Source organism: Sander vitreus, chromosome 10 (genome assembly GCF_031162955.1).
Source record: "Sander vitreus isolate 19-12246 chromosome 10, sanVit1, whole genome shotgun sequence".
Taxonomy (NCBI): Eukaryota; Metazoa; Chordata; class Actinopteri; order Perciformes; family Percidae; genus Sander; species Sander vitreus.
Genome location: NC_135864.1, coordinates 31,317,411 through 31,332,622, shown reverse-complemented (window position 1 = coordinate 31,332,622; position 15,212 = coordinate 31,317,411). Strand labels below are relative to the sequence as shown.

The following is a 15,212-nucleotide window of genomic DNA, read 5'->3' as shown; positions in this document are numbered from 1 at the left end:
TCTGCTGTTAAATAAAGTAAATACATACTAATGCGTAAGTAATAATAAGACAGGTGTATTACTTTCCAATAATCTTACAGCGAAAGACAGGGAGTCATCTATAAATTGTGGACATACACAACTGTAAATGTTAATACACTGTAAAATGTTATTAAAATGTCTTAATAAATGGACTTTGGGACAGTCTATAGCAGTGTTTCTCAAATGAGGGTCCGCGTACCACTAGGGGTACTTTGGAGTACTGCAGTTTCGATGCATAATTCCTAACATAAGTATACAGTATATTAATGAATGCATTTAGTGATACATTATAAATATTTGAAATAATTGAAAGCATTTAAAAACACTTAACCCTTGTTGTCTTCCCCGTCGACCTTGTAACTGTTTGTTTGTTTTTTGCGTCAAAATTTAAAATGAAAACTTTTTTTTTCAACGTTTTGGTCGTCTTTTTCAACACTTTTGTCGCTTTTCCCGATGTTTTTTCTCTCCACTTTTTTCCGACGTTTCTGACGTTTTTGAAGCTTTTTCCGACATATTTGTCACTTTTTTCAACGTTCTTTTTATCACTTTCTTTTACAAATGCTATACAATTGAATGAAACAACCAAATTCAATGAAAGTAGCAAACTGATCATTTATATTACTTGTGAACAACGTTGTATGGAACCATCCACGTCATGTTTTTTTGATTTGGTTGCAAGAAACCCAAATTTCTGATATAGAAACTTGTTGAAAGTGGGTCAAATTTGACCCGAGGACAACAGGAGGGTTAACCCTTGTGTTGTCTTCCCTTCGACTATGAACTTGGTGTCCATCCAGGTCAAAAGTGAAATTGAATGTTTCTGTGCTTTTTTCAGCATTTTTAGCTCTTTTTATATGCTTTTGACACTTTTTAAAACGTTTTTGTCACTTTTTTCAACGTTTCGTTTTAAATTCATGTTCAATAAACCTAATTTATATCACATTATACCTACTTTTTGAGTTAGAAAGGCAGAAATTATTAATTATTTTGACTAATAGTTAAAGGAGAATTCCGGTCGATTTCAACACGTAGCTATGTTGTTTGTTGTCACGTAGTGCTGTCAGTAGTGAGTGTGCCTACACCGAGTTATGCTACTGCTAGCTTTCGTACCCAGGCGGCTGATACGGGGCAGGTTTTAAACGTGCTTTTAGCCTCTTAGCATGTTCGAGATGTCATTACAAGTGCCTTGCCATGTGAACTGATTCCTTCCGAGTGAACACAGTGAATCTGACTGCAGTAGATGTGAAAGAAATGCGTAAATGTTGTGCTAATTCATACCTCTGTTTAGTTCCAGTGTTCCGGTGGTGAAATGGCAAGACGAGGGCTTAGGGACCGTTTACAAACTACAACACCGAAAAGAGATACAAAAATATTTTCAACAATAGGCATATGCTTATTTTTTTTAAAGTAAGTGCTGTAGTACAACTAGAAGGAGACAAGTTATAATTCATAATCATTAAATTAATAAATGTTTTTGTTGTATCTCTTTTCGCTGTTGTAGTTTGTAGACCGTCCCTAAGCACTTGTCTTGCCGTCTCAACACCGGAACTAAACAGAGTTGAATTAGCAGAACTTTTATGCATTTCTTTCACATCTACTGCAGTCAGATTCACTGTGTTCACTCAGGAGGAATCACTGCACATGGGTAGGCACTTGTAATGACATTTCAAACATGTTAAGAGGCTAAAAGCGCGTTTAAAACCTGCCCCGTTTCAGCCGCCTGGGTGCGAAAGCTAGCAGTAGCATAACTCGGTGTAGGCAACACCGATTATTTTTGTTTTTCTCGCTACTGACAGCACTACGTAACAACATAGCTACGTGTTGAAATCGACCAGAATTCTCCTTTCATTATTAAAAAAAAATGTTTTGAGAACCACTAGTCTACACCACCTGATGAACTAAAAAAAGACATATCAAGTGACCTGTTGGAGGGCGATGAACAACAGCGATAGAGATTTTTCCCAACCTGGAAACTTAAAATGTGTTCTTATTAGTGGCTTACAATCGACTAGAAAGCATTAGATTCATGAACAAATAATAATGCTATTAATTTCAACTTAACAAACATTTAAAAAAGCGCGTGTGAAAGTGGTACCCAAACATTTGATATGCAAATAATAACAGCTACAGTATAGACTTCTGCAGATAAGTGGCTCTCTTCAAGACTAAACGTCCACTTCCTCACAGCAGGGAGGTGAATTAAACACGCGGCGCTTCGTTAACATTGTAATTTCATTGGCTGTCACATGCGCCACTGCGCAGGATGAGGCAACAGTAATCTGATTCTATCGCAGCAATCTCTGCTGCAGTGAATTTATGAATCAGATCTAATTAGCAGTCTGAATAATCTCAGCGACAGACTGCAGTTCTTTTTTTATGATGAGCCACCTACACAGGAAGTGTGGCAGTTCAAGTGAAGGTTTTTCAACACTTTTTCACATCCTTTTTTCCACTCACTGACTCAAATGAAGAAAAAAAAAAGGGAGCAGTCAGACCAGATGATAACAACATTTAAGAAAACATAAATTACCAGGCTTGTAATCCCAAATTATTTTTTGCACTATTAGTTCTTAATGTGAGCAGACTGATTTGACTTTAGTGAATGAAAGGGTTTCGCGGTGGGACAAAGACAGAGACCTCGTACTGACCTTAGTTGGGATGGGGAACTTGGTCTGATCAGCCTTCCCGGGAGTGTGTATGGCTGTGAGAGGAGGAGGCCAGGAATGGGTCATCTCCTACGGTAAACACACAAACACACACATTTGCATTACAATACTACACATTCTTTATGACCATTTAGTATTCATGGCGCTAGTCCAAGCTAAATTAAACACAGACAGAATATAAACTGGACCAACAGATCCAGTTGCTCTGGACGGAGACCAGTGAAGGATATTCTGGTGAGGGTTGAGCGTTACTGCGCAGCCTCCAACTGAGAGAGACGATGTAGATGTGACGTGAGCAACCTGTGCAAGAGAAATCTCTTGCACAGCGAAATCTTGCAGAGAGGGAGAGCATAGGTATATGTAAGGAGATAACATGGACACAGGCTAATTATTGCTAACTAAAATGCTAGTTAACATTAATAATTAAACTTAAACAGCTAATGTAAGTCCAAACTGCCTGAGAGCTTCTCCTGTACTATACGGTAATTCCTCTACTGTGCCACAGTAAGTCGCGTGGTTATGACACAATCGTTAGCCTATTTTTACAAAAACGTCTGCTACGGAGCCATAACGTGAGATACAAGGTAATGGAGCCTTTTATACATTGTCGTGTTTCTTTAGAAATAAACAATGGACAAAAAATGTATTTAAACGCTTCAGATGTAAAGTTATTTGCTGTCAAAGTGACGTCAAAATGAATAGGAGTCAATGGGATGCTAACGTCGGGTGGTCGTTTGGTAGCATCAAAATGGCGCCGTAGGAGGTTCGCGTTCTGAAGCGAAGCTTACCCCCTTCATTAAACATACAACTCACAGTAAATCTGTGTTCAGCACTGATTGTAATCGCCGTTGTTGTTGAACACCCTCTTATTTTTCATGAACAGTAAAGCATTTGTATGCCGCTGGCTTTTTCTCAGAAAACAGCGACCAGCGATACCAGGTTTTTAAAATAGAAAGTGGAAAAGCTTTCTTTAAAGTGCTCATATTATGCTCATTTTCAGGTTCATAATTGTATTTAGAGGTTTACATGGTTTAATTTTCAAAAAACACCATATTTTTTGTTGTACTGTTGCTGCAGCTCCTCTTTTCACCCTGTGTGTTGAGCTCTCTGTTTTAGCTACAGAGTGAGACATCACACTTCTGTTCCATCTTTGTTGGGAGTCGCACATGCTCGGTAGCTAGGTAAGGACTACTAGCCAGTCAGAAGCAGAGTATGAGGGCGTGCCCTGACAGTAGCTAGGTAAGGACTACTAGCCAGTCAGAAGCAGAGTATGAGGGCGTGCCCTGACAGTAGCTAGGTAAGGACTACTAGCCAGTCAGAAGCAGAGTATGAGGGCGTGCTACGCTAGCAGCTAGGCGAGCATTATAACGTGTGTTCCAAAGTGACCACGTTTGTCTCTGAAGTAAAGGCTGGACTACAATAGAGCTGTTTGGAGCAGTTTGTGAACAGTGTTTTCTGTTGGAGATGGTAAGTCCCTTTGGGGTGGACTTTGGGCTTTTTCACTTTGTAAACCTATAACATGAACAAAAAAGATATATAACACAATAAAGGAAAGGGAACAAGCCAAAAAGCATAATATGAGCACTTTAAATCAAAGTGGGTTGACAATTTTCCTGTGGTGACGACTGAGAGGAGACAAACAAACGTTCTTTCCTGAATATGAACTTCTGCCATCGGGGAGAAGATTCTGTGTGCCGAGACGTAAAACAAACAGACTTAAGCTATCGTTTCTTCCAACGTCTATCGAGCTACTTTACTCCAACAGTAAATCTTAGCACAACCGAGCAAAGTGCAACAAATACACCGGCACTTTTTGCACTTTGCGCTTTAATTATTACAGTTACCATTTAAGATGTAGTATTGTCTCTACGGTCATACGTCCTTCTTTTATGTCCTAAGACGTTTCGTTAATCTTATGATTATGTTGATTTTATCTTGATTTTGGTGCAGTGAAGCAAAGGACTGTAGCACTATGTAGAGATGTTCCGATACCGATACCAGTATCAGTATCAGCTCCGATACTGCCTAAAGCGCTGGTATCGGTATCGGGAAGTACTGGAGTTCATGCACCGATCCAATACCACGTAATAAAGCCCTAAAGAAAATCTACGTTAAAGTAGTTTATTTATGGTCTTTTTCCGTTATAACTGACTGTCAAACTGGAGAATAAAAGAACGTTCTGGGGCGTTCATTGTTCATGTTTCAGAAAGAGTTTAACCTGAGCCAGACCGACTACAAAGATAGAAATAATATCACATCCATACAGGGATAGTAGTATACAGCTGTTAAAACATAATAACATATATGACACACTGGTATCGGAATCGGTATCGGGAAGCAAAAAATGGTATCGGACCATCTCTAGCACTATACCTAAGACAAGTTTCCCCTGGGGGACAATAAAGTGTATTCTGTTCTATTGTATTAGTACGACTTTCTAACAAGGTAGCCTTTTTTTCTGAAGGCCTGGTCGCACCAGGAATTAAAACGGTAAAACTTTGCGGCTAAATTAACTTATTCTAATTCAGCATTTATGGCGCTAATCCAAACTAAATAAAACATACAACACACAATCAATCTAAGTTTGCCCTCATGTATCTGGTGTAATAACAATGATAACTGAAGGTGAGCAAAGTCGAGAAAAAAAGAGACTGCTCATGCAACATCTCTGATGCAGAAGAGTGGAGTCAGCATTCAATCAAGGGTGTGCTGAAGCGTTGCCATGGACGCGTGGACTTTAATATTACTTATGGTACAAACTGAGCGGAGCATGGGGAGTTGGTGGCACACCAGGGATCAGTGTACTGAGAGTGACCTAAGTGTAGAGTTGTTGAATTTCCAAAGTAAAAGCTGACTCTAGTTGGTTGCATTGCGCTACAGTAAGCAGCACAGCAGCAGCATCCTATTGTAATAATTCCTTTCACCCATTCCTCCCACTTGGGTTCCAGTCGTAATATGTAGAAGCTGTAATTAGCTAACAAGATAAGCACATGTGCATGTGTGTGTGTGTGTGTGTGTGTGTGTGTCTGTGTGTGTGTGTGTGTGTGTGTGTATATGTGTGTGTGTGTGTGTGCGTGCGTATGTGTGTGTGCGCATGTGTGTGCGTGCGTGTGTGATTGTGTGTGTGGGCATATGTGTGTGTGTCTGTGTGTGTGTGTGTGTCCGTGTGTGTGTGGGTGTGTGTGTGTGTGTGTGTGTCCGTGCGTGTGCGCGTGCATGCGTGCATTCATGTGTGTGCGTGTGTGTGCGTGTGTCTGTGCACGTGTGTGTGCATGTGTGTGCGTCCGTGCATGCGTGCGTGCGTGCATGCGTGTGTGTGCATGTATGTGCGTCCGTGCAACAGTTAGATATTAGCTGTTTCTCTTTCTCACAAACAGTGGGAAGATACTGCATATATTGGGATATCTGCTCACAAAGCAAAGTGAGGCTAACCAGCTCATTTTTCATACAAACACACTCTGTTTGCATTTGAACCCTATTTCATCTATCTGTTAATAACTAGAGATATTCCGATACCAGTTTTTCCTTCCTGATACCTGAACTTGAGTTTCAGCCAATACTGAGTACCGATCCAATACCATTGCTTAAAAAAAATATGTTAAAAAAATATATATTATTGTATTTTTATTTTTTAACAGCTGTATACTACTGTATGGATGTGATATGACTGATTGATATGATGTGATATATGTATATATATATATATATATATATATATATATATATATATATATTGTTTTTTATTTCCTTACTCAGTAGCGGATGTGATTTAAAATGTAGCGAAGTACAAGACTTCAAACAACACATACTTAAGTAAAAGTAAAATTACAGATTTTAAAAACTACTTTAAAAAGTAAAAGTACACAAAAAAACTACTCAATTAGAGTAATGGGAGTAATTGTAACTCGTTATCTTTCCCCTCTGATAACACACACACACACACACACACACATATGTTCACACACTCACTCAAATGTTATACAGCAGGTCACTAGGACAGAGGGCTTGAAAGGTCACTGACATCACAATTTCCCATCATGCGTCTCTTCGCCCCCACAGGAGTGGATGACTCATATTCATCAGATGACTCATGTTTTTGCGTGTGTGCGTGTGTGTGTGTGTGTGTGTGTGTGTAAGGCTGTGTGTATAAGGAAGCTGTGTAGCTCAACGTTTAAAAGATTCTTGACTTTGAGTCTAGTCTATCTGCATGTGTGTGTGTGTGTGTGTGTGTGTGTGTGTGTGTGTGTGTGTGTGTGTGTGTGTGTGTGTGTTTGTGTGTGTGTGTGTGTGTAAGGCTGTGTGTATAAGGGAGCTGTGTAGCTCAACGTTTAAAAGATTCCTGAGTAGGAGTCTAGTCTATCTGCATGTGTGTGTGTTTTTCCTCTCTGAAAGTGTAATGCACCCGTCCTGACGACATACGGTGCGTTGCTAGGCAACTCTTCCCTGACATCATCATGTCCCTCCTAGACGATTTCCTGTGATTTGACAGCCGGTACTTCCGATAGTGTGTGTATCGGCGCGTGTATTTGAAAGTGTGTGTGTGTGTCTGTAACTACTATTGTATGCGGTTAACTCAGTACTCAGTACATTTCCAGTAGGGCTGCACAATTAATCGCAATTTTATCAAAATCGCAATATGGACTAGTGCAATATCCAAATCGCATAGGGGCGCAATATTTGTTAAACGCAGAATATGTGTCAGACCGTTCTAAAATAAAGTATTGTGGTGCTGCAGAGACGTCCCGGCCTACAAATCATATCCTACAGACTAGAGAAAAAACATCTTTGTTTGGTACAGATCCTCGCAAACAAAAATAAAAAAATCACACTTCAATCATTTAAAAAAATAAATGTTTTTAATATTTTTTTTAATGAAAATAAGAATAATGATACAAAAATGATCATTCCCTCCAATATCGTGAATCATATCGCAATCGCAATATAATAGGCTTCCAGTGGACGTTGGAACTGTGTTGGAGATGTGAAGGAGCCAAAATGCGACTTAGCTCTGGACATTCTGGGCTATGTTGAAAACAAATGTTTGTGGATTGCAGATGAACCTTCTGTAAACATGAGTTAAACTGACCCCAAGCAAATCTTAAAGGGGACACATCATGAAAAACTCACTTTCTCAGTGCTTGTGAACATACATTTGGATATCCGGAGTGCCTACCAACCCACAAACTGTGAAATAAGACAACCAATTAAGTTTGTGCGGGCTGATTAGGTCAGTAAACATGGGATTCATTAAGCTATTCAGATTTGGCTCCCCTTCCTGTTTCACATTAGCCTGGCCCTACCAGACTCTGGTACATTTCATTTGTACAGAGAGTCTGGCCACTCTCCATTGGCATTTAATACATACTGTGTACATATACTTATATTGTTAATACCTATACTTATATTGCTTAATATTCCATTTAGAGAATGTGTAACGTGCACCAACAACACCAAAACAAAGTCCTTGTATGTGTTAAAAAACATAGTTGGCAATAAAACCCTTTCTGATTCTTTCTGAAAACCCAAGAATATACCGCAAACCCAGACGTAGTACTGAAGGAAACTGAAAATTGAGCGGAAGTACGTAGGAGGGTGAAGCCAGGCTACTACCTTGCCCTACCATGTGCTAAAATATTAGCAGGGACTTACCTAAGGGTGACAGAGAAATTCTTTTTTTCTGTCATATCATAAGGTGGTATAAATGGTCCAAACACTGCAAAAAGTCAATAGTCTTTTGAAGCTTTGAAGTCAGTTTAGGCAGCTTTACTTCTGCCCACAATATCTCTGATACACAGCTGTTACCTTGAATTGTGAAAAGATCCAAAACAACAATGTTTCTGTGACAACCGGCTTGTAGCTGTGCCGTCACAGAAAGGGAAAAAATGAACCGCAGGCCTCCGCTCCGATTCACCTCACAACTCCCCGATCTTTCCACTTGACACGGCTAAAAACCACACACTGAATTCAATAGCGCACCAATATTATTGACAAAGGCTTTTCATGCAGCTCACAGCACACTATCTGTCACACAGCCTGTTGGCCAGCATATTGATTTGTGAAAAGGAGAGAAAGAGGTGAATGACAGAGGGCAGAGAGGGATGAAGAGAGGAAGATAGACGGGGAGTTATGAGACAAAGGAGATATAGATCTAATACAGAGAGGAAAAGAAAGCGATAACCTGACACGAAGCAGCCAAAGAAGGCCTTGTCTTTTGACTGAGAAGATTTGCGAAAAAAAAAAAAAAAAAATTCTGTTTTGACATCATCCCTGAAGGAACACAGTAACAAAACAACACAAGACAGAAAAAAAGGGGAGAATTTGTGGAAAAAAATACGTTGCTTGATGTAATTTTGATGAGACGCAGATAGGAAAAGAGGAGAATGGAGACAAAGAGAGATGAAAGGAGGGTAAAGGACAGGAGAACATTGTGGAAGGAGTTGTGTGATGAAGTCATCCTACAAAAAAAACTTGTATAATCATTGACCTGAGCCAACAGATCTCCTTCTTTTCTTCCCACCCCCCCCCCGTCCTTTCTTCCTAAAGCCAGACTCTCTGGAGAGAGACAAAGGTCTAAGTGAGCAAACAGAAAACAGCTGATAATCAGTGCAATTACTCCGTGCGTGCGTGCGTGTGCGTGCGTGTGTGTGTGTGTGTGTGTGTGTGTGTGTGTGTGTGTGTGTGTGTGTGTGTGTGTGTGCATGCGTGCATGCATGCGTGCATGCGTGGGTACATACCCGCAAGATCTCTTCAACACAGCTGGAGTCATTTGGTAGGCTGACCTGGAGAAAAAACAAAGAAGAGAGAGAGAGAGAGAGACTGACTTCAACACTCTTTAAAGCACCATTACATTACATGTGAAACAGCAGAAACAGAGAGTTATAAGACAAAGTAAAAGCAGACTTTTCCGCACCACTGTCATCATTGACAATTCTCTCCCCTCCAGTCAAGCTTTCCGTTCTCACACGGCACAGGTTACAACAACACTCGCGGCAGAGTTACCTCTTGAAATTCTTTCAGACAGAGGTAGAAAAACCAGTGGTGTGGTCTAATGTATTGTAGTGGGTATACTGTAATGTATATATGTTGTTTATGGAGAAGGAGAAACAGGAAATGAGTCGGGGGAAATGCAATGCTACCAAGCCACGGCCGAGCGACGTGCGTCACAGCGACGTGTGGTTACATTTTTCAAGCGGTGCACGTCAGGCTACGGCGTAGGGTCAGTGCCTCCACGTACCTACGTACGTAGCCACGGCGTAAATTTAACGCAGAAGCATAAATCACGCTTTAAATGACAACTACAACTAGCTGTATCTAGCTAGCTACAGTAATTAGGCTAACTTTTAATTAAAACTTCAGGAGTTGGTTGAAAATGCAGCCTCCCGTTGAGTTGTTCATGTTTCCAGATTACTTGTTTTTTAAAACTAGAACCCTGTCAAAAGGTCTTAAATATATGCTTTTGATGGCTACACAGGCCACATGATATCAGGCTAAAAGATTGAGGCTAAAAAGCTATGTGTCCCAGGAAGACATGTTGCGCCAACTAAAACAGTATTGTTTTGTATTGCAGTGTCGAGTTACAACTTCAGTCCCAGTATTGTACGTTTGATAAGGAGAAATGTCAAATCAGACTGTTATTTCGCTGAATGTGACTGTTATGTGTTTGGTGAACATAGCGTTATCGTAGCTAATGCTGCTGGGGTTAAAGAGCATGACAGTAGCTTTTTAGCTAACGTTAGCCTAAACTGTGATCGTTTCAAGAATTTGCTTTTCCACAGAGGGGTTATTCTGTACTACACAGTAAATGTGCTTTTGTGAAGGGAATTTTATTTGGATGCAACCTGTAACCCCCCAAACTAATGTAACCTAGTTCATGTGCTCCTTGGCCTCGCAAGTAGCCTAACAACTGGCTACAACTGCAGGTTATAGTTGTTAGTCAGGCACACTAACGTATACACCATTTAATCCTTTCCTTACAATTTCACTCATATGTTTTTGGTTTTGAAAAAGATGAAAAATAGACACCACACTCCAAACTCTTTATATTCCAATAATTGCTTTTCCTAAAGCCATACGCACAACACATTTATCTATTTCCAAACATTCATTTAAATTTGTCTTATTACAACTGCTCATGTTGTAGATCTAAAGTAACACTTTGAAAGTCAAAACATTTGTACATTTTGGTTGGGTAAGACCATGCAATATAATAGAATTATAATTATCCTCCTCACTATATCTTTGCATGCTTTAAAAATAATGGTCTGTGCATGTGGGCAGAGAGAAGTTAGAAAGCTGAGATATTTCTGTTTTCAAAAGCCATAAAATGCCCGTGGTTTGGCCTGTGTCGTGTTAACCACAGGGCCATTTCAGCTCCACGATTCTGGATTGAAGGCGAAAGCAAGAGACTGTTTGAGCTTAAACATATGCAACTACTTTGATTGAATTTACCAGTTCAGTGGCTGCTCACTGCTAATCTGTGTTAACATGTGCCCTTGTCAATAAAGTCCTTTCTATTGAACAAGAGCGATCTGGACTGAAGACGGAAGTGTGACCGGACAGCCAGACTTTAAAAACACACTTAAAAATGGCCATGAAAGGTGAAACCAAAAACTAAATATCAATGTCAAACAATGAAAACTCAACCGTCAAATAATGAAGTTACTGTAGCTGAAAATGGTTCGATGTGTCAGGTCAGCCAAAGTGCCTATTTGCTGCTAATGCAAACTACAGAGTTTCTTCTTCTCACAAACTGTTATTGCCAGCCGCTGCTGGAAACACATAACTGTGTAAGCTAAAACCTACAAGACACACAAATAAATGTCTCTTGCCAATAATTCATTGACAGCAAAATAAAGCTATTGGCTGGGCCATATCTGGGCTTAGATCAATCCAACAAACAGGCTCATTAAAGAAGAAGAAAGAGCTGGAAGAACAGCTGGAGGAAGGCACAAAGACTGAGAGACTCCGCGAGCAATTGACTGTGCTCATGTACTAACATACTACAGCACCATAGCCTCTGTCACACACCATTACTAATAGCCCCAACATGAACAGAGGAACAATTTAGTAACCATGATGAGGAGGATGACATCATCTTCAGCCTTAAATCACTGACCGTTAACATAACAAAGCAATAAAAGTGATTCTAGCCAGACTGTGTCTATATGTGTGGTAGACAGAGTCTCAACTGCTTGAGCTCAACAACAAAAACATCTATCTGTTTTCTAGACATGAGCTGTGCTTCCACACAAGCTCATTACTCCACCACATCAACATTACATTCATTAGCCAGTGAGTCAACAGGAAACCATAGTGGGAGGATGAAGCTTTCCAAAGAAATACTTGAGACTTCTTTTTAAACAAAAATGTTTATGACAGTACGACAAAAATAAAAAAGGCGTGTTACATTTATATTGTCTAAAAGCAAAACACTTTGAATCAAATTAAATTTGAACGTGCAAGGGCATAACTTTGGGATCAACACTGGGGGGTGTTTGAGATCTCCAGCTATCTAGGGAGGTCCCAGGGACATGTATAGGTATGCATGTATTTAAAAAAAGCGACAAAAACATCAAAAAGGCGACAAATGTTGTAAAAAGCGCCAAAGACTTGGAAAAAAAAAAAACGTTAAAAAGGCGACAAAAACGTTGAAAACAGTGTAAAAAAAAAGACTTGAATAAGGCGACAAAAACTTCAAAAAATTGTCCAAAATAAACCTGAAAAAGGCGCCAAAAAAAACTCAATAAAGGTGACCAACACATCAAAATTATTTCTAAAAAAGCCCTTGAAAAAGGCAACAAAAGCTCAGAAAAATGTGACAAAAACATTCAAAAGCAACGAAAACTACCGAAAAAGCTACTACTCACAGTCCATTAAAACTCGTATTATTAAGCTCTGTTTTCTCTCCACCAGCTCCTGAGGGAAATACCAGGCTCTGTAGCTGCTCAATGCTCCACTATGTTCTCCAGCTAGCTGTTTACTTTGTCTGTCTGCTGTTTGGGCCGCAAAAGATTAAACATTATGGCCATTCCTATACAGTTTTCCAACCATGTATTTTGTATGTTGTCATGGTTGGGAGTTTCTGTTGTTAGTGTTTCCTGTTTTATTTTGAAGTCTCTGTTTTTCTCCCTCGCCTGTCTGATTGTCTGCCCAGCCATGTGTTTAACCTGTTCCTGATCCCTAGTGTCACCTGTCCCTTGTTTCCTCATTACCTCTTGTATTTAGTCTCTGTGTTTTCTTTCTCTGTTGTCAGGTCATTGTTTGTGTTTTTGGATTTTGTGGGTGTTAGTAGTTGGTAGTTAGTCGGTACTCCTGTTCCCTGTAACCCCTCTTTTTCTTGTGATTAAATCTTCAAGCTCACCACTGCCTGGCTGTCTCTGCTTTTGCGTCCTCCAATTCTCTGAGCCATGACATATGTAAATGTAAAGACACTTCTGAGACATTATGCCTTGCCCTAACAAAACCAACTAAAACTAAACCTTTATGAAAAACTAAAACCAAACTAAAACGAGCAAACACACTCTCTACTCTATCTAAAATAAGCTGAAAAGAAATTAAAAAGTCAAAGCTAAAATAATATAAAAACTGAAAGAAACATGAAACTATTATAACCTTGACTGCGGAGTTGGGTGATCATTCTCGTTGGGTTCATCATTTTATTTTAATACATTTTTTTGGGCAATTTAGGACTTTCATTTACAGGACAGCTGAAGATAGGAAAGAGAGGGGGAATGACATGCAGCAAAGGGCCGCGGGTCGGAATCGAACCTGCAGCCGCTGCGGTAAGGACTGAGCCTTTGTACATGGGGCGCACGCTCAACCAGGTGAGCAACCAGGGCACCCCGGGTTCACCATTTTATGTAACACCTTTCCATTGATATATTGTTTGTTGTAGCTTGAAGGCTTTTTTTACATTGTGGCATTTTAATACATAAAAGTTAGTACATTGACGTTAAAATAAGTAAGTAAGTAAGTAACGTTTATAGCACCTTTTACAGATTTTAGTGCTTAGCACAATTACACAATGCAAGCCAAAAAAAGCCAACAATATACAGCACAGGGCTGACAAGATTAAAATCACCACAGCAGCAAAGACAAATAAAGTTATTAGCAATTCGGATAGGCTAACCAAAAACCTTCTGAATAAAAACGTTTAAAGCTGTTTCATAAAAGCATCACAGGAGTCTAGTGATCGGAATGATAAGGGGAGAGCGTTCCAAAGAATGGGGGCCACAGCTTTAAAATAAAAAAGCATGGTCACCTCCAGTTTAAGTAAGGGTTAATGCCCGACGAGGTGTCCATTGTCAGGTATTAATGGACGACGGTGAGGTGTGAACAGGCCGACGCGCGTTGCCTCCGCCGAAGTCCATTAACACCTGACAATGGACACCTCGAAGGGCATTAACCCGCTTATACCATGGTCACCTGCCAAATAACATATTTTTAAATCATTAGTTTATTGTCCCCAAAACAATATTACGACTTTTTTATCCGCGATGTGTAACGTTACTGTCGGCCACAGCCTGAAGTGTTGACCTGAACAGTGAACGGGATTTGAGATAACGTTATTCGCTGTGAAACAAAGTCAGTTCAGAGGGGCACTAAAACTAAACTTGCAGCTTGTTAGCACCATCCTGTGGTGTTCCTTTTTGTTTAATGTAGCAGATTCATTTAGAACAGTAAACAGTCAGTTTCACCTGAACTCCCTTAATAGATGTCCTACATCACTTTTTCATGGACACCCTGCAGCCAATCAGAATCGAGTATTCACCCAGACCACGGTATGAGTACTTATAATACTAATACTCAGTGCTTAATTTGTAAAGTGGGAGGTCCCGGAGCGCAGCCCAAAACGCATCGAAAATGCAAACACAAGATTTTTGTGGAACTTCAATGGGGAATAAAGACTAACAAGACAGATCAACATTTGAACATTGAACACTACACAAACAGTAATTAATTTTTTTCATTTAGGTGATTAATTTTTCATGGTGACACAGGATCCAATGAAAAAGGTTCCGGATCCAACGTCGGAGGTGCCGGAACATGTTCCGGCGTGTTCCGGCATCAAATTAAGCCCTGCTAATACTATTACCATGTACTCGTGGTGTAGTTTTTGATTGAACAAGAAATCTATTATGGAACAAATGGAAATAGTTTCATGGCCCAAAACAGGAAGTCAACATTGCTTTCCTCAAAAGATTAAACCATGACCAATGTTGTAGGACTTGCTCTGACAGCACCTGCATTATATGCTAACGCTTTTACTTTGTTATAAAGATTGCTTAGTATTTGCTTGAATTGTTATACATTTTAAATTGTAAATTGAAATTAACTTTAGTCTATTGTAATATATCAACACATTCTCACTCCCATCGCGTAAAATACACGATGGGAAAAAAATGAACGGTTGGGTTCAGGAAAAGAAGAACGGGACGGTTGGGTTTAGGAAAAGAAGAACGGGACAGTTGGGTTTAGGTAAAGAAAAACGGGACAGTTGAGTTTAGGAAAAGAAGAACGGGACAA

At 39.8% G+C, this 15,212-nt stretch overlaps 1 protein-coding gene across 1 annotated transcript in view; it reads right to left on the bottom strand.

Annotated features, from left to right (window-relative positions):
• The window catches only part of aff2 (AF4/FMR2 family, member 2), a 218,296-nt gene that overhangs the window by 99,552 nt on the left and 103,532 nt on the right, over positions 1-15,212 (bottom strand). The window contains exons 5-6 of the mRNA XM_078261117.1: positions 9,422-9,466; positions 2,670-2,756 (exon numbers count right to left, since the gene is read on the bottom strand). Coding sequence (XP_078117243.1) covers positions 2,670-2,756; positions 9,422-9,466 — 132 coding nt within the window. The remainder of the gene's footprint in view (positions 1-2,669; positions 2,757-9,421; positions 9,467-15,212) is intronic.